The sequence below is a fragment of the Globicephala melas genome, chromosome 3 (assembly GCF_963455315.2).
Source record: "Globicephala melas chromosome 3, mGloMel1.2, whole genome shotgun sequence".
NCBI classification, from domain to species: Eukaryota; Metazoa; Chordata; class Mammalia; order Artiodactyla; family Delphinidae; genus Globicephala; species Globicephala melas.
The window spans coordinates 12,240,204-12,262,133 of NC_083316.1; the positions used below are offsets into that span (position 1 = coordinate 12,240,204).

Consider the following 21,930-nt stretch of genomic DNA (forward strand, 5'->3'; position numbering starts at 1 on the left):
ACTAGTGCCATCCGTTGGGTTAGGAACAAGGTATATAAAGATTTATGAGTGTTGGGAACTGAATGTTTGTGTCCAACTAAAATTCATAAGTTGAAGCCCTAGCCCCTAATGTGACATATTTGGAGGTAGGGTCTTTGTGGAAGTAAAGTTAAATGAGGTCATAAGGGTAGGGTCCTGATCCAATAGGATTATGTCCTTAAGGATAGGAAGAGAGACCAGATCCAGATCTTGCTTTCTCTTGGCAGGCATATGCAGCAAGAAGGCAGCTGTCTGCAAGCCAGGAACAGAACCCGACCATGCTGGCACACTGATCTCACTTTCAGCTCCAGAACTGGGAGAAAATTAATTTCTGTTGTTTAAACCACCCAGTGTATGGTATTTTGTTATGGCAGCCCAGCCCAAGCCAACTAAAACAATGAAGATCTACTCCCCCTAAGCTGCTTCCAGCTTTGTTAGGGAAGTCAGCTGTCAGATAAATCACAACCCAACTTGCTGAGATAGATGTATGGACACCTCATATTTCTAAATGATTGCCTTAGAAGGAATCCTGATGAGACTAGTGGTGACAGGCTACCACAGATGTCAGACAGCTCTAAACTCAAATACATTTAAGAGATGACCTTTTACTTAGAGGTACCTTGTTATTAATAAACATGGACTTTCTCTCAGAACCCCGTGTGCCCTCTTTGCGTAGGAGATGGAATGGAGTTGCAGAGCGAGTGACTGAATGTGGCTTTGGGTTCTGGTTCAAGAACAGAACTTGTGGTCCTCAGCTGCTACATCTATAAAATGAGACAGTTTTGACTAGCTGCCATCTGAGGCAGTCATCTGAATATTTTTGCTCACTTTGTCCCTAAAAGAGTTTTGAAAAACTGTGAAACTGTTTCAAAATATTATAAAATTTGAAAGTTAACATCTAAAATTTTCCATTAGAAATGTAGTTTTAAAGAATGTAATTTCCATTATACTATAAATATTGACATTTTAAAATAAAATCATCACATGACTCTTATGTTTCCAGTACCATCAAAATAACATATTTATTAGAAAGTCACTATCATTCACAAAAAAGACTGCATTTCACATCATTCCTTTTTCTCAATGAAATATTATTTTCATTCCATTCTCCATTCCCAGAATTTTATGTAATGCGGTATATTTTTATGTTTGAAAGTCTTTTAAAATTAAAAATTAAAATTACCTGAAAGTTTTATTATAATTATCAGTAGTTAAAATTTGAAACAATATATTATAAATTTTGATAATAATTACACATAATTAGTAAAATTTTATTGGATACATCTCTCAAAATCTATTGATGAATGTTATTTATTGTTAGAGATAGAATTTAATCTAGTTTCAATTTCTATTTTGGGGTTTTATAGATATAAGCACTCAGAGACACTGTTCTCATAAATAGATGAGAATAGTTTTATTATAGTAAAGTCCTTCAATTATTTCAACTTCTGAATTGCATGCCAAAAGTATCATAGTAATCTCTCATTAAATGTTATTTTAAATCATCAACTTTAGGTTCTCCATCAAATTTGTTGAAAGCAAAGAATTAGAAACCCCCTGAATTACAAAAGGATTGATTATCCAGTCTTTACAGTCAATCTGGGACTACTATAGGACAATCATCTCACTTATAAATACTAATTTTAAGGAAGAGTGCTAAGTAAGGCAGAGAGCAATGAGCAATGAGCATGTCACCTGGATGACGTAAGATGCTACCAATGTTTCTTACCTATACTCTGCTTGGTTCTCTCAACTCTCTCACTCAGGAGCAATGCTTTCTTTGAGTAAAATTATCAACACTCTTATAACCACACTCTACATTATATCTGAATGAACATATTGGGCAAACTGTTCCACTGAATACCAAAATACCCAGTCTTAAAGAGAAGAAAAGGAAAGACACAAAGCCTGAATGCAAATTTTTGATGCCTTATATGGGAGACTTCTCCGAAAGCAGAAGTGCTATCCAATAGAAATATAATGTGAGCTATATATGTAATTTAAAATTTGTTTAAAAAGCAGAAAGAATCAGGTGAAATTAAAGTTATATGTAATGCAATATTTCCAAATATAATCATTTCAACATTCAGTCAATATAAAAAGTTAAAAATGAGGTAGTTGTACATTTTTTTTTTTTGGTACTATTCCTTGTAGTATTTTATACAAGCAGCAAATCTTAATTCATACCAGCTACATTTCAGGTGCCCAGTATCCACATGTGACTAGTGACTATTGTATTGGACAACACAGCCCTTGAGATACACACTGTAGTAAGATTTGGGATGGATAAGAGAGCAATCTTTTGTTTTTGTAAAGTAAGAATATGGTGAACGTAAGAGAAGTGGTCAGAAAGGAAAATAGTCCTATCCATGCCCTCGTACAGCTGTGAAAGGTATCTTTCACCCCAGGGCCTATGCTGCACAGCTGTATGAAGTGGCCCTGGTGTACCTCAAGAGATAGAGGTACCCCACTTTGAAGATCATTATTTTAAGATGAATTCTAGCTGCCAGGGTCTTTGGAAAATAATGCAATGATAATGAAATTATGCAGCCTTATCTTCTGGAGAAGACCTAGTCAACTATCCTCTAAAATTCTGGAGCAAGTAAAAAATCATGAGACAATGATTAGCAAAAGATCCAGAAAGCCCTTGTTACTTTGTCAGCAATATCTTGGTATGACTTTTTTAAGGTATGGTTGACAACCTACCTTATTGCAAGCAGAGAGTTTTTGGTAATAGTAGGGTGATGTTTTCCCCTCTGACTTTGATGGAGATAAGATGAGGTTATAGGAAAATCATCAACCTAACATCAGATTACTCTAGGAGGTGAAGATTTCCTATGTTAGGGCACAGAAATGACTAAGAATCTCTTCCTTACCTTTATTTTCTTAGGAAACTTCTACAGTTTGTCCCCCTAGCTCTTTCTAAATTCCAGTGTACAGTATGAATGTTGGGCTTCCTTTCCAAAGGAACCCAGATGCTTGTCCTAAAAGGTAAGTATAAAGAAGTACTCTATGATACTGTCTTAGTTGGCTTGGGCTGCCATGACAAAATACCATAGACTGGGTGGCTTAAACAACAGAAATTTATTTTCTCACAGTTCCAGAGGTTGGGAAGTATAAGATCAAGGTGCTAGCTGATTTGGTTTCTGGTGAGAGCTTTCTTCCTGGCTTTCAGATGGCTGCCTTCTGTGTCCTCCATGGTAGAGAGAGAAGTCTGGTGTCTCTTCTTTTTCTTATAAGGACACCAACCCTGTCAGATTAGGGCCCCACCCATATGACCTCATTTCACCTTCATCACCTCCTCACAGGTCCTATCTCTAAATGTCTTAGTGAATTCAAGTTGCTGTAACAAACTACCATACACTGGATGGCTTAAACAACAGAAATTTATTTCTTACAGTTCTGGAGACTGGAAGTTCAAGAGCAGGCTGCCAGTATGGTTGAGTTCTGGTAAGGAAAGTTTTCTGATTTGCAGACTGCTAACTTCTCCTTATATCTGCACCTGGCAGAGAGCAGAGAGGAAGAGCAAACTTTCTTGTGACTCTTTTTAAAAAAATTAATAAATGTATTTTTGGTATTTATAATTTTTTACTGAAATATAATCAAATTACAATGTTTCAGGTGTACAGCAGTGATTCAGTTATATATATATATATATATATATATATATATATATATACACACACACATATATATTCTTTTCCATTATAGGTTACTACAAGATATTGCATATAGTTCCCTGTGCTATACAGTAGGTCCTTGTTGTTTATGTATTCTATATATAGTAGCGTGTATCTTTTTATCCCAAATTCCTAATTTATCCATCCCTCCTGCTTTCCCCTTTGGTAAGTGTAAGTCTGTTCTCTGTGTCTGTGAATCCATTTCTGTTTTGTAAATAAGTTCATTTGTATCATTTTTTAGATTCCATATATAAATGATATCATATGATATTTGTCTTTCTCTCTCTGACTTACTTCACCTAGTATGATAATCTCTAGGTCCATCTGTGTTGCTACAAATGGCATTATTTCATTCTTTTTTATGGCTGAGTAGTATTCCACCGTATAAATATACTATCTCTTCTTCATCCATTCATCTGTCATTGGGCATTTAGGTTGCTTCCATGTCTTGGCTATTGTAAATAGTGCTGCTACGAACATTGGGGTGAATGTATTTTTTTGAGTTAGAGTTTTCATCTTTTCCAGATATATGCCCAGGAGTGGGATTGCTGGATCACATGGTTAACTCTATTTTTAGTTTTTAAGGAACTTTCATACTGTTCTCCACAGTGGCTGCAGCAATTTACATTCCTACCAACAGTGCACAAGGGTTCCCTTTTGTCCACACCCTCTCCAGCATTTATTATTTGTAGACTTTTTGATGATGGCCATTCTGACTGGTGTGAGGTAATACCTCACTGCAGTTTTGATTTGCATTCCTCTAATTATTAGTGATGCTGAGCATCTTTTCACGTGCCTATAAATGTATGTCTTCTTTGGAGAAATGGCCAGCTGTATGTGTTCTTTGGAGAAATGTCTGTTTAGGTCTTCTTCCCATTTTTTAAAATAGATTTATTTATTTTTATTTATTTAGTTTTGGCTGTGTTGGGTCTTCATTGCTGTGTGTGGGCTTTCTCTAGTTGAGGTGAGTGGGGGCTACTCTTCATTGCGGTGCATGTGCTTCTCATTGTGGTGGCTTCTCTTGTTGCAGAGCACGGGCTCTAGGTGTGCAGGCTTCAGTATTTGTGGCACTCAGGCTCAGTAGTTGTGGCTCGCAGGCTCTAGAGTGCAGGTTCAGTAGTTGTGGTACACGGGCTTAGTTGCTCCACAGCATGTGGGATCTTCCTGGACCAGGGCTTGAACCCATGTCCCCTGCACTGGCAGGCTGATTTTTAACCACTGAGTCACCAGGGAAGTCCCTTCTGCCCATTTTTTGATTGGGTTGTTTGTTTTTTGATATTGAGCTGTATGAGCTGTTTGTATATTTTGGAGATCAATTGCTTGTTGGTTGCATTGTTTGCAAATATTTTCTCCCAGTCTGTAGGTTGTCTTTTCATTTTGTTTATGATTTCCTTTGCTGTGAAAAAGCTTTTAAGTTTAATTAGGTCCCATTTGTTTATTTTTGGTTTTGTTTCCATTACTCTAGGAGATAGACCCAAAAAAATATTGCTACGATTTATGTCAAAGAGTGTTATGTGTATATTTTCCTCTAGCAGTTACTGTACTCCAAAAACTATATGATGAAGATGACACAAACAGATGGAAAGATATACCGTGTTCTTGGATTGGAAGATCAATATTGTTGAAATGACCATACTACCCAAAGTAATCTATAGATTTCATGCAGACCCTATCAAATTACCAATGGTGTGTTTTTGTTTTTCTGTTTCTTGTTTTTTGTTTGTGGTATGCGGGCCCCTCACTGCTGTGGCCTCTCCCATTGCAGAGCACAGGCTCCGGACACGCAGGCTCAGCAGCCATGGCTCACAGGCCCAGCCGCTCTGCGGCATGTGGGATCTTCCTGGACTGGGGCACGAACCCGTGTCCCCTGCATCGGCAGGCAGACTCCCAACCACTGCGCCACCAGGGAAGCCCACCAATGGCGTTTTTCACAGAACTGGAACAAAAAATTTTTAATTGTGTGTGGAAACAGAAAAGAAACTAAATAGCCAAAACGATCTTGAGAAAGAAGAACAGAGCTGGAGGAATCATGTGCCCTGACTTCAGACTATACTACAAAGCTACAGTAATCAAAACAGTATGGTACAAAAAAAGACACATAAATCAATGGAACAGGATAGAAAGCCCAGAAATAAACCCATGCACTTATGGTCAATTAATCTATGACAACAGAGGCAAGAATATACAATGGAGGAAAAACAGTCTCTTCAATAAGTGGTGCTGGGAAAACTGGACAGCTACATGTAAAGGAATGAAATCAGAACATTTTCTAACACCATATATAAAAATAACTCAAAATGGATTAAAGGCCTAAATGCAAGACCAGATACTCTTGTGACTCTTATAAGGCACTAATCTCATTCATGAGGACTTTACCCTCTTGACCTCATTTGATCCTAATTACCTCCCAATGGTCCCACCTCCTAATACCATCCCATTTGCGTATAGGGTTTTAACACATGAATTTTGGGAAGACACAAATATTCAGCTCATATCACCAAATATAGTTACATTAGGGTTAGGGTTTCAACATATGAATTTGGAGGGGCCATGATTCACTCCATAGCAGATATTAAGGTACTAAGGGGTATGGAATTCCATTTTAGAAGCTCTTCAAATAATTTAAGATAATCAGCTGCCTGAATTATTTGTTTAGGATGAAATTGTTTAGCTGGAGGCAAAAGACTCATTTAATATTTTCCAGAATTCCAAGTCTTTTTATAACATCATCCTCTGTCATCTCCTTATGTATGAAATGGTTTGAATTTCATGATAAAATTTCATTATTACACACTTCTCCCAAGAAAAACTCTTGTGGACAATTTTGGGGGTTTTCAGGTAAACTATTACTAGTGCAAGATATTTTTAAATTATTTCTCCTAATTTTTTCCCTGTAAAGTTATTTCTTCTAGTCTCAGAACTGCAAAAAAATAGTAGTTCCCACCCCCAAAGTCCTATTTAAAAATAATGAGCATTCTACAATCAAGAGACATGCTGAAAAGGGGGGGGGGTCTTTCAAATAAATACACAGGTATTCCTAGAGTAGTTAATTTTTAAGTGAAACTAGTGATACTTCCTGCCAAGCTTGAGTATAGTACATGAACCTGTGAAACTAGAATAAACTAAAAAGTACCTGTGACTACTTTAGAAACTGATGTACGGAATACACTTGTAGTCTATTTTTTATAGCTGTGACAATGGGAAATTCCATAGAGTAAAAATATAGGGTGTTTTAACTTTGCTGTAAAATATGAGTTTTTGGTATTGAAGAGGGAGATATGCATCCAACTTGTACTAAGTTCCTTATAGAGAACTTAAAAAATCAATCATTCCAACAAACAAATAAAAAGTGTAATGGCTCAGTAGTATTCTTCATGAACAGTAAATAAGGGCTGAAGTATTCAAAGAAAAGGAGCTCAGAATCTTTCATGCATTAACTATTCCAGGGAAGGCCACTGAAGAAGTAATATCAGTTTGAGATGGTTCAAAATCTGTTATCAAGTCTAAGGACTTACACATTATTATGTCACCATTTTACTTTTAGTTATCTAATTTACAAATGTTTGATTTTAAGAGGAAGCTGGAAACTAACTGGAATTGTCTCTAGCAATGTTATTATATAGGCTTGTACTCAGGCTTATAGATTTTTCTGCTATTTTTTATTCATCTTGACATAACAACAGGCTAATTGTAATTATATCACAGTTCATGGGCTTACGTTTCACAACTTCCTCTTAGAAACTCTGATTTAGTTTTTGACTTATTTAGTTTACACCCTTGCTCTCTAATAATTTAGTTCTGTAATGCTGGTTAAAAAATTTTTGGACATTCCCAATATGCACATATACATTAAAAATACACGTGTACCTTTGTGTGTATGTATTATGTATACTATAAAACACATACACAATAGCAATTTTAAAGGATTAAAGATGAAATAATTAAATTTTAAATTTAAATCTTTCTATTGAAGTACAAAATAAGAACATGATTTGACAGTCTTCCTTATTTTGGAAAGTCTTGGTTTATCATTTTGTGACATGGTGATTTGAGTTTGAGTTTTTTCTAATATAATAGACTTTGGGGGGGGAATAGTTTTATATTTATAGAAAAATGGATATGATAGTACAGAGCTCCTATATACCCTGTACCCAATTTCTCCTATTACTAACATCTTACATTAGTATGGTATATTTATTACTTAATGAGCCAATTTTGATCCATTATTAACTAAAGTCCATAGTTTATTCATACTTCTTTTGTTTAACCTAATGTCTTCTTCTGTTCCAGGACCCCATCCAGAATACCACATTACATTTAGTTGTCATGTCTCCTTAGGCTCCTCTTGAGTGATAGTTTCTCAGACTTTTCTTCTTTTTGGTGGCCTTGACAGTTTTGAAGAGAACTGGTGAAGTAATTTTTAGGATGCCCCTCTAATGGAGTTTGTAATTTGTCCAGTGTTCCTCTCACTAGACTGGGGTTATGGGTTTGGAATATCAAAGAGGTGTGGTGCCCTTTGCATCCGATCATATCAAGGTTACATACCATCAATATGATTTATCACTGAGCTCAGGTCGCATTGTAACTTGGCCCATGGCTAAGTATTCATTTCTGCTAAGGTCCATCAGCAAGCCAAAACTTGTTTCTCACAAGGAGAATAGTTATTTCACAGGATGGCAGGGCTTTGCTACAAAATCCTAAAGGTTTGCATTGTGATTCAGTTATACGTACTTGCCAAAGACTCCAAATATCATCTCTATCTGCCGCTTCAAGCATCACTGGATCAACTGAATCATATGACCCAAGTGGCAAAGTAAGTTGCACAGCAGCTTGGACTGTTGCAGAGACTTCTCTTCTCTCACTTGGTTTTATGCCTCTTTTTTTTTTAACAGTAGGAAGGGCCAGATGTAACAACTTATCCTTCACTTAGAAGTGATATCTTGATATACTCAACTCCACTGGACCCCTAGAAATTTCACTGAGGTAGAAGGCCTCTGAATTGGGGTGGATTTATTTTCCATCCTCTGACATGCAAATATCTTACCAATATGTGTCCAGTAATTGGTACTTCCTGTCTACCAGGACTAATCAGCATATCATCATCAACGTAATAGACCAGTGTGATGTTCTGTGGAAGGGGAAGGGGATTTAGTCCCTGCAGACTAAATCATGACATAGGGCTGAAGGGTTGATATAACCTGTGGTGGGACAGTGAAGGTGTGCTGCTGACCTTGCCAGTTGATTCCTTCCGGTGGTCTTTTTCAACACATATAAAGGAAAAAGCATTTGCCAGATCAATAGCTGCACACCAGGTACTGGGAAATGTGTTGATTTGCTCAACAATGAAACCACATCTGGAATAGCAGTGCAACAGGGATCATCACACAATCGGATTTACAAAAATCCAGTCATGCTCCAAGATCCATTTGTCTTCTGCACATGCCAAATAGGTGAGTTGAAAAGGGATGTGATGCGTATCACAACCTTTGCAACTTTCAAGTTCTTGATAGTGGTACTAATCTTTGCAATCCCTCCAAAAATGTGGTATTGTTTTCGTTTACATTTTTATAGGTAGCAACAGTTCTAGTGGCTTCCATTTGTCCTTTCCTACAGTAACAGCATTCACTCTACAGGTCAGGGGACCATTGTGGGGATCCTGCCAGCTGCTGAGCATGTCCATTTTTTATGCATTCCGGAACTGGGGAAATAACCACAGGTCGTGTTCAGAGACCCACTGGGCCTAATGCAAGATGAACCTGAGCTAAAATTCCACTGATAATTTGACCTTCACAAGCCCCTACTCTGATAGGTAGATACTACAGTGATATTTTGGGTTTCCATGAACTAGGTCAAAGCCACTGTCTACTAAGCCCCAAAAGTCTGGTTATTTCCTTTCCTCCAACGAACAGTCACTCTTGTTGATGGCTATAGGACCCTGTGGGGAAGGCTGGGGAAAAAATTAACACTATACATTTTTGGCACTGAAGTAGGGTCCTTCCTCAAGAAGATCTGGCCTGCCCTTCAGAGTTCTGGGTATGTAAGTTGGCTCAAGCCTGGGAACTGATTGAGGGGCTGTGACTTTCTGTTTCAGTGACACAAGTTAGGGTTTCTGTTCATAGACCCAGAACTCTTCTGCTAATCTATTTTTTGGCTGCGCTGTGCAGCTTGTGGGATTTTAGCTCCCTAAGGATTAAACCAGGGCCCTCGGCAGTAAGAGCACTGAGTCCTAACCACTGTACCACCAGGGAGTTCCCAGAACTCTTCTGCTTATAAAGACCAAGTAAGAATTTAGTAATTATCCATCTATTTCTTTTCTAGGGACACCATGATCAACTAGCCAATACCACAGGTCTCTGCGAGTCAGACAATTCTGATTACTGCTTTGGCTCAGCTGTCCATTATAGCAACCACACTGGTACCTACCTGCCACCCTGAGATCCCATCATCACCACTGCATTTAAGAATCTCAGTTTGATAACAGGTTCCATTGTAAGATACATCTGAATACAGAGAGGAGCAATTGCAGATCTCTTCAAGGGTGCTGGAACTCACTTCACAAATTACTTCTCATAGTCATGTTGATGGGTAATGTCCTCTGGACCCTCCTGAGGTGGGTGAGAAAGTCTTACATGATAAATCAACTCTAAGATTCCCATCTTCCCAAGACTTTGGAGATCTTCCTCTACAGTATCCTAGGCAGTTCTGGCACTTCAACTTCATTTAGTGTAGGCACTTTTGGGTGGAAGGAAGTCAAGTGATCAATGGTGTTTTCGCTCAGTTTCTTCTCACAGTGGGTCCATTGGGCTCTGAAAGCCATCTTGTGGTTATTTTCTTAGTTCCATGGGTACAAATGGAAGAGACATACTCCGCAAACAATCAAACAAACTTAATCTTTTTCTAACCCTTTGATGTAAAATGTATCTGCTTTGTAGGCTCTTATCAATAAATTCAGCCTAATAGTATTTTACAAGCCTTCATCTTTATCCCTGTATTAGTTTCCTAGGGCTGTTACTGCAAAGTACCACAAACTGAGAGGCTTAAAACAACAGCAATTTATTCTCACAGTTCTTGAGAGTAGATATCTGACCTCAAGTTGTCAGCAGGGCCACGCTTCTCCTGCAGGCTCTTTGGAATAACCTTTGTCTTTTCCTAGCTACCAGCAGCTCCTGTCATTTCTTGGCTTCCAACTACATCACCCCAATCTCTGCCTCCATCTTCACATGTCCTAATTCCTTCTGTGTCTATCTATGTCTGCACCCTCTCTTCTTATATAAGGATACCACACATTAGATTTAGGACCCACTCTAATCCAGCAGGACCTCATTTTACCTGATTACATCTTCAAAGAACCTATTTCCAAATAAGGTCACATTGCATTTCCAGTTGGAGAATGAATTTTAGGGGACACTAGCCATCCCACTATAATCCCACACCCTTAACATCCATACAAAATTTGACTGTATATTCTCTTGTGTGCTCTGAATTTTTTTAGCATGTGTATTTTACTTTTTCAAATAAAATTAAAGCAGAAAACTCGCCACACTTCTTTGCCATAAAATGCAAGTATTCTTTTCAGCCATTTTCTCCCTTTGATGCCCATTACTACATAGTCTCCCTATATTGGTTTCCTTGTCTTGCCCTTCTCCAACCTTTTCTCTAACTGCAGACAAAATAATCTCCTTCCGATCTTTCAAGGAGGATCAAACACAAAGTTCCTCGTCAGCTGAAGGAGGATTTTCAAGATCTGGTCTCCAGTACCCTTCTTCCAGGTTCATCTTTCAATAAAACCCCATTATGAACCCATTTTACCCCAGAACCCCTTGTAGGTTTCCGAACTGCCCAAGCCATTCCCTTCTTCCATACTTTGGCCCTGCACTCTTTGCCCCTTGCACCTATGACTGCTGCTCATCTTTAGCAGCTACTCTGCTATTCCCTCCCTGGACAGGAAGCATTTTTGTCTTCTCATCTTTGAAGTCTGTTAATATTTTCCCTTTGCTCTTGCTCCTCCTAAATCAAATTTCCTATTGGTTTTTTTAAAAATAGATTTATTTTATTTATTTATTTATTTATTTTGGGCTGCGTTGGGTCTTTGTTGCTGCAGGCTTTCCCTAGTTGCAGTGAGTGGGGGCCACTCTTTGTTGTGGTTTATGGACTTCTCACTGCAGCAGCCTCTGTTATTGTGGAGCATGGTCTCCGGGCTTCGGTAGTTATGGCACGAGGGTTCAGTAGTTGTGGCTTGCAGGCTCTAGAGCGCAGCCTCAGCAGTTGTGGCACGCGGGCTCAGTAGTTGTGGCTTGCGTGCTGTAGAGCGCAGCCTCTGCAGTTGTGGCATGCAGCTCAGTAGTTGTGGCTCGTGGGCTAGCACAGGCTCAGCAGTCGTGGCTCAGCAGTTGTGGCACGTGGGCTCAGTAGTTGTGGCTTGCAGGCTCTAGAGCGCAGGCTCAGTAGTTGTGGCACGTGGGCTCAGTAGTTGTGGCTTGCAGTCTCTTGAGTGTGGGCTCAGTAGTTGTGGCTCGCAGGCTCTAGAGCACAGGCTCAATAGTTGTGGTTCGTGGGCTCTAGAGTGCAGGCTCAGCAGTTGTGGCACATGGCTCAGTAGTTGTGGCACACGGGCTTAGCTGCTCAACGGCATGTGGGATCTTCCCAGACCAGGGCTCTACCCCGTGTCCCCTGCATTGGCAGGTGGATTCCTAACCACTGCGCCACCAGGGAAGCCCCCCAAATTTCCTATTTGAAAGAATGTAGTCCAACAACACACACACACACACACACACACACACACACACACACACACACACACACGGTGCTGCGCTGGCTCACCAGTTGGGTAGGACCGTGTCCCCCTTCTCACGGAGGGGATGGCTGTTAACTCAGCTCTGGAGCGACAAGCTCGGCACCACGCCGAAGGCCAGAGCCCGCCGGGCTCCAGGCTCGGGGATGGGTGGTGACGGCATCGCCCATGGGAGGCCGGGGAAGCAGCACATCACCCACTTGGACCACATTCCTCGCTCTACAGCCGAGGAACCTCTGGCGGAGGGCGAGGCTCCGAAGCCCAGAGCGACACTGTAAGGCGCCCAAACATATTCGTACCCTTCACGCCCCAGGCCGGCCCTCTTCCTCCTCACCGAGGCCGAGTCCCGCCGCCCGTCCAGCGCTTCCTCTCCCTCACGCCCGGGGACTCGACGACAAGGAGCTGCCGCGACTCTTAGGTCAATGACCGCGCGCTGGGAACTCTGGGGCTGGCCGGCGGCGCGCGGGGGTGGAGCAAGCGCAGTAGTGTTTCGCGTGGGCGGTCCTCTCGGGCGGCTCGGCCCGCGCAGGCGCATGCGCAAGCTCCGCGTCGCGGGACTCCCGGCCGTCGCGGGCCGCGCCCCCTCGCCGCGGGTCAGAGGTCGCGGGGCGGGCGGTGGTGACGTGTGCGGAAGCGTTCTGTGAACCGTCGGTAACCGGCGGGCAGCAGAGCTGCAGCGGCGGCCACGGCCTGGCGCCCCGACGGGAGGGGCTCCGGATCGCTGGGAGGCGGCCGAACCCCTGCGGCGCCGCCGCCGCCGGCGGAGGCCCCATGAGTCGGGGGACGATGCTTCAGCCCGGAGCGTGGCCGGGGGAGAGCTGTGCCGAGAAGCCGGAGCGGGAGGCGGGGGCCGCGGCGCTTGAGGGCGAGAAAGCGGTGGCCGGGGGCCAGCCGCGAGTCGCGGTGCGGTGCCCGGCCGAGCAGTGAGTTCGGGGCGCGGGGCGGGGACGGCGGGAGCGGCGTGGGGCCCCGGGCTCGGCACCCACGGGCGGGCGTGGAGTGGGGTGAGGTGGCCGGGGGAGGAGCCAGCGGAGGGCCCTTCGCCCCCTCGTTTTTAAAGTAAGGTCGTCGGTGAAGACACTTTTGTATCCAGTGTGTCCGATGACAAAAGTTTTTCCGGAAGGCGCGTTTTAAAATTCTGGTTATCCAGTACCCTCCCCCGCCTTTTTGACATTTCCATATCTCCAAAGCTAAAGAAAGCTCCAGCAACTTGGGAAACAGACTCCAGAAGCGTATTATCTTATAACCCACTCCATTAGCGCTTCCCCCCAACCTGTCGCGGCAAGGGGCTGAGGTTGTCGCTGTCACAACCCCAGGAAAGCTGAGCCACGCGAACTGCTTGTTCTTGGAAGGCAAGTCTGCGCTTGATGAGCGTCCCACCTGTTGGACAGACTTTGGACGGAGTCTGCCCCAATTCTTTTGCCCGTTAGCTGCTTAACTAGATGTCCCCAACCGCCTTGATTTTTAAATACGAAAGGCAGTGCTGCTTAGATCAATTCCTTATTGAACTGTAAAGGCGGCTGCGTACATCGGAAGAGTTTATAGTTTCTGCAAGGATTTGGGGGCAGGGGTGGAAGCAGAATATAAACTTGAAGGCTGAAACTTTTCTGCACTTTCAAGTTCTAGTCACATATAAATGCTTTCGGAATTCCAAAATTGACGAAAGCACTCAGGTAACCAGTTTGACAGAGATCTTAATTGGCTGGGAAGTGTGCTTTTCCCCCCCATTTCCTAAAAAGGGGTCCTAGGGGAACTGTTATTGCAGATAATGTATTACAATAATTCTTGCTTGCATGGCTCTTTATCGTGGACTTTGACCTTCTCCTTGAGCACCCAAGCCCCTTGGGATGGTATTATCCACACTTAATGGGTTAAGATTTAGAGCAGGAGGTCTCAAACTCCTGCCCCCAGGAGCTAGGCAGGTGTCACATGGGTTCCTGGAGAGCTGAGTCCTATGGGGACAGGGTCCACTAAGTTCCAGCCTATAGAAGATTCCAGATATTCTGACTTTTGTTTGAAATGTCCTGATTTTTATTTTATTTTTAAATTACATCCAGGTGTTTCACTTTTATTTTTTAAAATTTTTTGTCTGTGCCACACGGCTTGCAGGATCTTAGTTCCCCCGCCAGAGATTGTCACCACTGGACTTCAAGGGAATTCCCCTGATTTTTAAATAGTAGCCTTTTATTTTTTAATTAAAACCACTGTGCAGGCCCATGTGAGCAGATGTGGCTGCAGTTTTGCTCCCTGGGTTTGAGCCCTACCTAAGACTCTGCAGCGGGTGAAGTTGGGGTGCGCATGGGGGTGGTCTTTGCCTCTGCCCCTTCCCAGCCCGTGCTGGTTCCTGCCTGCGGCTTCCAGGCTGACTGCTGCTGCCGCACTTAGGCCCCGGTGGTCTCAGCTGTGCTCCCCACCTAGCGGCCCTGGCCCTCAGATGCTGTTTCTCAGCCTCAGCTGTGTCGTGCCCTCCTGGGAGATGCAGAAACTTTGAAGTCCGAACCACGGTCCCCCAAATACACAGAGTTATTTGGCAAGCTTTTCTGCTGGATGTGGTTCCCAGAGTCTGAGCACCTGGGGAAATGGGTCATGGTGCAAAAGGAACACTCTTACCTGATGAAAAGGTTTTGTGGCACAGGTGCCTCTTCTCTCTACTGTCAGTAGAATTATGGGCATGGAGCTGAAGGGAATGTAAACAACCCAGCCTAGGTTTGTCATTTTATCGGTTAGGAAACTGAGTTGCAGATTTGATAGGTGCAGCTTGGCCAGGAAGGCGCAGGGAGTAGGTTTCAGGGCCAGGTTCCCTGATGCCTGGGTGGGGACCTCCCCCCATGTCTTTCTGGCTTTCTCAGCAAAACTAGGTAGAGGGCCATGACATATAATCATGCAGACTTCACTTTTTTTTTTTCTGGAATAAATATTCCAATTTGCCGTTTATTTACTAGCTTAATTTCTTTTTCTTCCTATTTTTGTTGTCTTTGATGATCTCATTCTCTTTTAACTCTCATAAGAGAGCAAGGGGGAGCCAGGGAAAGGAGGTGAAGATAACTTCAAATATCAGCTTCTGAACGTCGTATCTTACGTTCTGGGCTTCCTTGTTTATTATACGGGCAGTGGGGCTACTTCTCATTGCACTCTGATATTTTCTTAAGGGCTAGAGAAACTGTACTGCAGCATATAAACATTGCCATTACATAGTTTGCAGTATAATGTGTGCACATCAGTTCTTACATGATGATATATGCAGCCTAATAGTTGAGTGTAGATATAAATAAGTTGTGTAATAATGCCTGAACTAGGTCCTAAAATAGTTTTTGAATATTGTGCTGTTCTGTCATTGGAGCCAAATCCCTTCTTTCCACCCAGAAAGTTAGGTTTGACCTGCACAGGAATTGAGTAAAATATTTGCATCTGGAAATATGAAACACCATAAAATGCAGATGTTTTGAGATACCCTGCAGAGTCATTTTAATTCATTCAGTGGATAGAAATTATGAATACAAATCACAGCCCAACTTTTGTAGCCATTATATTGTACATCCGGGCTGTGACTCTGAGAGGTGCAGTGAAGGGTAGGGGAAGGGATGGCTCATTTCCTACAGGCTGTACTGTAGGACACAAATTCCTTGTGACCAAGCTCACTGTGTTTTGCAAGGGAGAGAAATAGTGGGGAAGAAAGATATAAAAATCATATGGATAAGCTACTTCCTAAATCTCTTTCCTTCCTTTCCTTTCTTTCCTTTTTCTTAGTTCGCTTGAGAGCTGTGGTTGGCTGACATCCCTTGGACAAGCCCTAGGGATGGCTCACAAGATGATTCAGGGTTCCTTTTGAGGAAGTATTAGGTCAGACCAGGTTCAGTTGACTTGTTTGGACATTACCTCCCTCCTATCAGCAGGTCTCCTATACTCCATCCCCTGCTCACCTGACCCATACAGTTGAAACTTACGCTGTGTCACTTCTTCCTCTTAGCTAAGCTAGTACTACAGTCCTTGAGGACCAGGATGGTCCTGGGACATGGTTGGTGGCCAGGCTAGACATGCTTAGGGAATTGAGAAGTGAGACTACTCCGTGGTCCTTCTCTGTCTGCCTGACGGTGGGACAGGGTTTGAATCTGGGGTCCACAGGCTGGCTGTGTGTAGGGGGGAACATGATGTGTCTGTGTACCCCTCTGAAGTGGAAGGCAAAATTATGAGTGTATTTATGTTTTTCTGGACTGAGGTTCTGAGGAAAGCTGTGGATTCTCAGAAGGGCTGTGAACAACAAACTGTGAAGCCATTGTCCTCGGGTGTTGCTAAATATGCTATTGTGCGAATGTGTTTTCCCGCCCACCTTAGCAGCCCCGGGGAGTGGGGTGGCTGTCTTTGATGGGGTAACAGCGACTCCCTCCTGCCCCTTCCCCCTCCTGGATGTAGAACCTGCTTCAGAGCTGGGATGCATCTGAGAAACCTCCTTGTTGAGGGTGTCTTGGTTGTCCCCAGACACCTCTGGAAGTCACGTGGAATAGCCCAAGCCAGTCATGGAAAGTCCACTTGCAGATCGGAGGTGGAATTTCAGCCTGGGTGCCGGGACTTTCCCGCATTTGATGTGTTGTTCACTCATCTCTACAACCGCTAAGAGGTGGAGAAAGGCTGGGTTGAGTGGTCTTTGCTTTTCCTGTGCCTGTGTGGGATGGTGCGTGGTGTCACAGTGGTTGACACTTTCAGCAACACTGCCTGGGCCATTAGTCTTCTAGGACAGGCCAAGTTAAGCATGAACTGCTGCGTTCAAGTCCAGAGAGCTGAACAGAGTCATACTCAGTTTAGCTTTTTTAGATAACTAAGGGAAGCTTAGTGCAAATGTTCATAACGGTGAGTGATTAAAGTGCTGTCTTGTTAGCTTTGCATATATGTTAGAATTCACTTTTTCATATCATGTGTTTACTTGTATCAGAAATTGAAAAACTGGCTTCACAGAAATGTCTTCTGCTTCACTGAGCCCTGTGTTTTTCGCTTATAGCTTTTGTTTTGGGGAGTAGTATAATTTTGTCTACATGTAGTAAGCACTTTAAAATTAAGTTTTCAAACATTTATTGTTATCCAGGTCTTTGAAAAGAGCAAGAGGAATAATAATAATTTAGTAGACAATGTCATGTCACCTACTCAATGGTGTATATTGCCTTAATATTGAGAGTAAAATAATTCATCTCTGAGAGAAAATGGGAGCTCGAAAATACTTTAAAGTAACATTATGGTACTAAACTAATAATTTTCTAAGTAGAAATTATTAGCATTTTGGTTTTAAAATTTAACTTGACTGTGTACTTGAGTATGACTCACATGCCAGGGTCCGCAAGAAATCAAGTCAGATTTAAGACTTTTACTTTTCTTTTTTTTCTTTCTTTTTTTTTTTTTTTTTTGCGGTACACAGGCCTCTCACTGTTGCGGCCTCTCCCGTTGTGGAGCACAGGCTCCGGACGCGCAGGCTCAGCGGCCATGGCTCACGGGCCCAGCCGCTCCGCGGCATGTGGGATCTTCCTGGACCGGGGCACGAACCCGTGTCCCCTGCATCGGCAGGCGGACTTTCAACTACTGCGCCACCAGGGAAGCCCAAGACTCCTACTTTTCTTTACTACTTTTCTAGTGATGGGTATGTTTTCTAGAAGGAAACTTTTTGCTGTGGTGATCATTTGAGCCTGTGGACTTCAGTGGCCTCTTTGTGCTAAATGGTGGACACGCCTCATCCCTACCCCAACTTGACACACACAAAAGATTGCCCAATTTCTGAAACTGGTCAGCATCAGGGATTTTATCTTATCATATATCCCCTTTCCTTGCATTGTTTCACTGTCTTCCCTTCCCATGACAAAAATTTAAACTTCTAGCTATTTCAGATTCCCAACTTTAAATATAATTTTTTGTTGTTATTTTCAGCTTTAATATTTTGATACTTAAAAAAGTTAAAGCAGAAGTTTATTGAGTGAAGTATTTTCTTAAATAAAATTATTTTAATTTTTCTTGCTTTCATATATCTCTCTCACTTTCCAGTTGATGGTCCTTATGTTGGATGAATATTTCATTCTGGCTGTTAAATGTCTTATTTTCTGATCATATTGATTGAGCTTTATTGCTTGAACTTCTAACTTATCTTCTCTCCAAGGAGATAACAGTGGCTTTTAAAAGCCATATTATCGTTTCCCTGGTGGCCTTGGCAAGTTAGCAAATGTCTTTGGCCACATGTCCTTGGTGGCCATGGACGTTGGCAAACGTTTGTGCAGGGAATCTGAATGAAATCTAGTGTGGCTACAGTCATTTGAATATACCCCAGGCCTCCCATTCCTCAATTTCTGCTTTACTTCTTTTGTATCTCTTGAGTCACTGCATTTCTATTACCAGTAATCTCCCTTTCTGCTCTGTCTTCCTTTTGCATTTAGTCTCCTTTGCGTCCCTTTCCTGTTGGTCTTTGGCGGAATTTGTATTTGCGGCTGTGCAGAGAGATGCTTGTTTAGAGAACCTCCTCTGGGCACTGGTGTTGCCATTGCACTTTGTTTATTTTGTAGATTAGAAAGGAAGGAGACGAGTGCATGTGAATATGCCTGCCCGTAGCCACAGAATTGGCTTGACGTGCGAATAGATTCATAGTCTGTTAGAACTAAGAACTGGAAGAGGAACCATGTAGATCATTTAGGTCTTGTCTGGTCTTCTTGTTTTGAAGATGAGAAAACTGAGGCCAAGATTAGGGAAGTGGCTTCCCCAAAGACATGCTTCTGATAATGATACTGTGAAAATGATTCACTTAAATGCCTGTTTTATAGGATCAGAATTTCTCTCCTATTTGATAACGCTAGGAAGGAGGCCAAAGGATAACATTAAACTATTGAAAAAAGACCTTAACACATTTAGTCACTTTTTATTTTAAGCATTTGATGTATAGTCCCTGCGAGTCTGGTTTCTGTTTGCTTTTAACCCTGGCACGGGCTCCATGGGTGACATCACACCTGTTACTTGAAATCTCACTGGGGTTAGAGCACATGGAAAGTACCTTTTCCCTAGTATGTCCCCTCAACCTCACAACGTTAAAAAAGACAGGCACACACGCCCCATCACCTTTACGTGGAGAGAAGAAAAGGAAGAAAGGAATAAGAAATGATCTTACCACTACTCTACACGAATGGATGTAGCATGAAAATTAAGGCTAGCTAACGTTTTTGAGTGCTGAGTATTTATGCGTCTGTTTTCACAGCAGTCTCTTGAGGTGAGCGCTCTTACTGTCCTTTTTTTTTTTTTTTTTTTTTTTTTTTGCGGTACGTGGGCCTCTCACTGTTGTGGCCTCTCCCGTTGCGGAGCACAGGCTCCGGACGCGCAGGCTCAGCGGCCATGGCTCACGGGCCCAGCCGCTCCGCGGCATGTGGGATCCTCCCGGACCGGGGCACGAACCCGTGCCCCCTGCTTGGCAGGCGGACTCTCAACCACTGCGCCACCAGGGAAGCCCTTACTGTCCTTTTTACAGGTGGATACATTTAGGTGGTGAGAAGTGTGGTCACTTGAGTTGCACGGTTATACGTATGGCTAGTGAGGAGTGGTTGAACCCTGGGTGACTCCAGCCATGGCACCCCCAGCGAGGCCACCCACACGGCATGTGCCCTGAGGTGGTAGGTGGTAAGCCATTCGTGCCGGGGCATGGATGGAGCCGATCACAGGTATGAAAGCACAGGCTAGAGTTGGTCAGGTGTTTGGACAGAAGTGTGGGTGTGTGTAGGGCAATCACAGAATACAAGCTAGAGTGGTGGGACGGGTCCAGATTTAGACTTCCTTGCTTATATGGGAGCCATTGAAGGGTTTCAGAGGGGTGGAGGGTATGTTAGTGCCCAGCTCAGTCTCTGTCTCAGCGGCCCTTCTTCTGTCTCTTGTTCCCTCTCACTTGGTCCCCTTTCCTCCGGCTGGGCTGATGCTCACGGAGCTGGGGGGCTGAGGGAATCCAGGGTGTGAGTACGTCTCTCGAGTCGCTCACCCGGTTGCTTAGTAACTCCTCCTTCCTGTGTCCAATGTCCAGGGTGCCTGGAGCCTCCTGTCTTGTGTGCGGAGTGGGGGTGTGCTGTCATGGGGAGGGAGTACTGGGAATTGGGGGTCTGATCTCTCCTGATGTGTACACCAGCCAGTTTCCTTGTGTTCAGCCCTGGATGTCTCCTATACCATCTGAAGCACTTGGCACCTCCAGTTCCTGAGCCTTACTGGGGCCCTGCAGGGTGTGCTGGTCTTCCCTTCCAGCAGATGCCCCTCCACTGGCCTCGAGGCTTCCCCCGTCCTCCGTCCCTTCCTACCCCTTCTTCCACTTTTGGACGGTTTGGGCTTTCACATGTCTTGTGGTTTCAGCAAAGATAGAGTTGGCACTTCTCTTTCCCATCATTGTCACGTTGTGGTGTATCTTGAGGGGAAAAGGAGGCATCTTAAAACTCAGAAGTCCCGTTTTTCATCCTTGTCTGGCACCCAGTGGGGTCTTCTCCCTTTCCAGGACTTAGTAGGTTCTTGTTAGCTCACTGAAGGAGCCTAGAGACTCTTTTGGGAGCTGTTGTGCTAAGTCCCAGTGAAAGTATGCGGGGTGCCAGGGATGTGCTCGGCAGAAGGCGGGTGGCTGCTTGCGTGTGGGCCTCAGGGACCAGGACAGGCCTGAGGGAGGTTTTGTAGCTCTGGGGACTTGTAAATCTCCTATCCTTGTTTTTAGAGTAGCTCTTGTAAAATTTGCTTGTGACATACTAAAGTTGGCACTTGGCCTGCACTCCTGTATACTTTTATTAGCACCATCTCCAGCATGGCATGGCTTCACTGTTAAGATGCACGCTAAGATGCTTACATACGTGAGGCATTAAAGACGTTACATTTAAAATGGCCTCAGAGCCATGCAGCCAGTGGAGTGGTGTAGAATGTCTCATTTAAAGTAAAAAACTGAATTGGAATGCTAGAAACATGAGTCTAAGATAAAAGACCCATATTTTATCAGACTGTCATCATGTAATGTGAAAAAGTTAAACTTTGCGTGCCATAAATTTTTTCAGCAGTTGCATGTTGTGATAAGAGGGAACTTGTCAGTGCAACAAATTTTTGAAATGTCTAACTTGGTATGATTTCAGCGAGGAGGACATGTATCGTGCGGCGGATGAAATAGAAAAGGAGAAAGAATTACTTATACATGAAAGAGGGTCATCAGGTATGTTTGGAATTGTTTTCTTTATAGAGTTCCTACTGTTTATAGTAGAAAATGCAGTTACATCGGTATATCCATTTCCATGAAATATTGAGATGTACTTCCTAGGAAACATGCGTGTGCGTGTGGTCTTATCTGTATTGGATTATTCATTTTGCTGAGGTATGTTTGGGGAATACTGTTTCCTGAGGTTTTACAGTTTTAATGCAAATACTTCCCCTGTGTTCTTTACATTCATATGGTTTTTGCACCCCTGAGGCTTTGTT

General features: G+C 43.1%; 1 protein-coding gene and 1 long non-coding RNA gene across 16 annotated transcripts in view; one reads left to right on the forward strand and one right to left on the reverse strand.

Moving 5' to 3' along the window:
• The window catches only part of LOC115853222 (uncharacterized), a 75,015-nt gene extending 62,016 nt beyond the window's left edge, over nucleotides 1-12,999 (reverse strand). For 12 of the 13 annotated variants that reach the window (XR_009563351.1, XR_009563349.1, XR_011377313.1 and 9 more), the window contains exons 1-2: nucleotides 12,824-12,999; nucleotides 3,417-3,520 (exon numbers count right to left, since the gene is read on the reverse strand). This is a non-coding gene — a long non-coding RNA (uncharacterized lncRNA). Of the gene's footprint in view, nucleotides 1-3,416; nucleotides 3,521-12,788 lie in introns of all 13 variants that reach the window. The other variant, XR_009563348.1, reaches the window with a different exon arrangement.
• A 127-nt stretch (nucleotides 13,000-13,126) lies between these two features.
• OTULIN (OTU deubiquitinase with linear linkage specificity) overlaps nucleotides 13,127-21,930 on the forward strand; it is a 30,281-nt gene continuing 21,477 nt past the window's right edge. For 2 of the 3 annotated variants that reach the window (XM_060295673.1, XM_060295674.1), the window contains exons 1-3: nucleotides 13,127-13,412; nucleotides 17,894-18,112; nucleotides 21,591-21,667. In XM_060295673.1, coding sequence (XP_060151656.1) covers nucleotides 13,261-13,412; nucleotides 17,894-18,112; nucleotides 21,591-21,667 — 448 coding nt within the window. In that variant the 5' untranslated portion in view covers nucleotides 13,127-13,260. The remainder of the gene's footprint in view (nucleotides 13,413-17,893; nucleotides 18,113-21,590; nucleotides 21,668-21,930) is intronic. The other variant, XM_030856588.2, reaches the window with a different exon arrangement.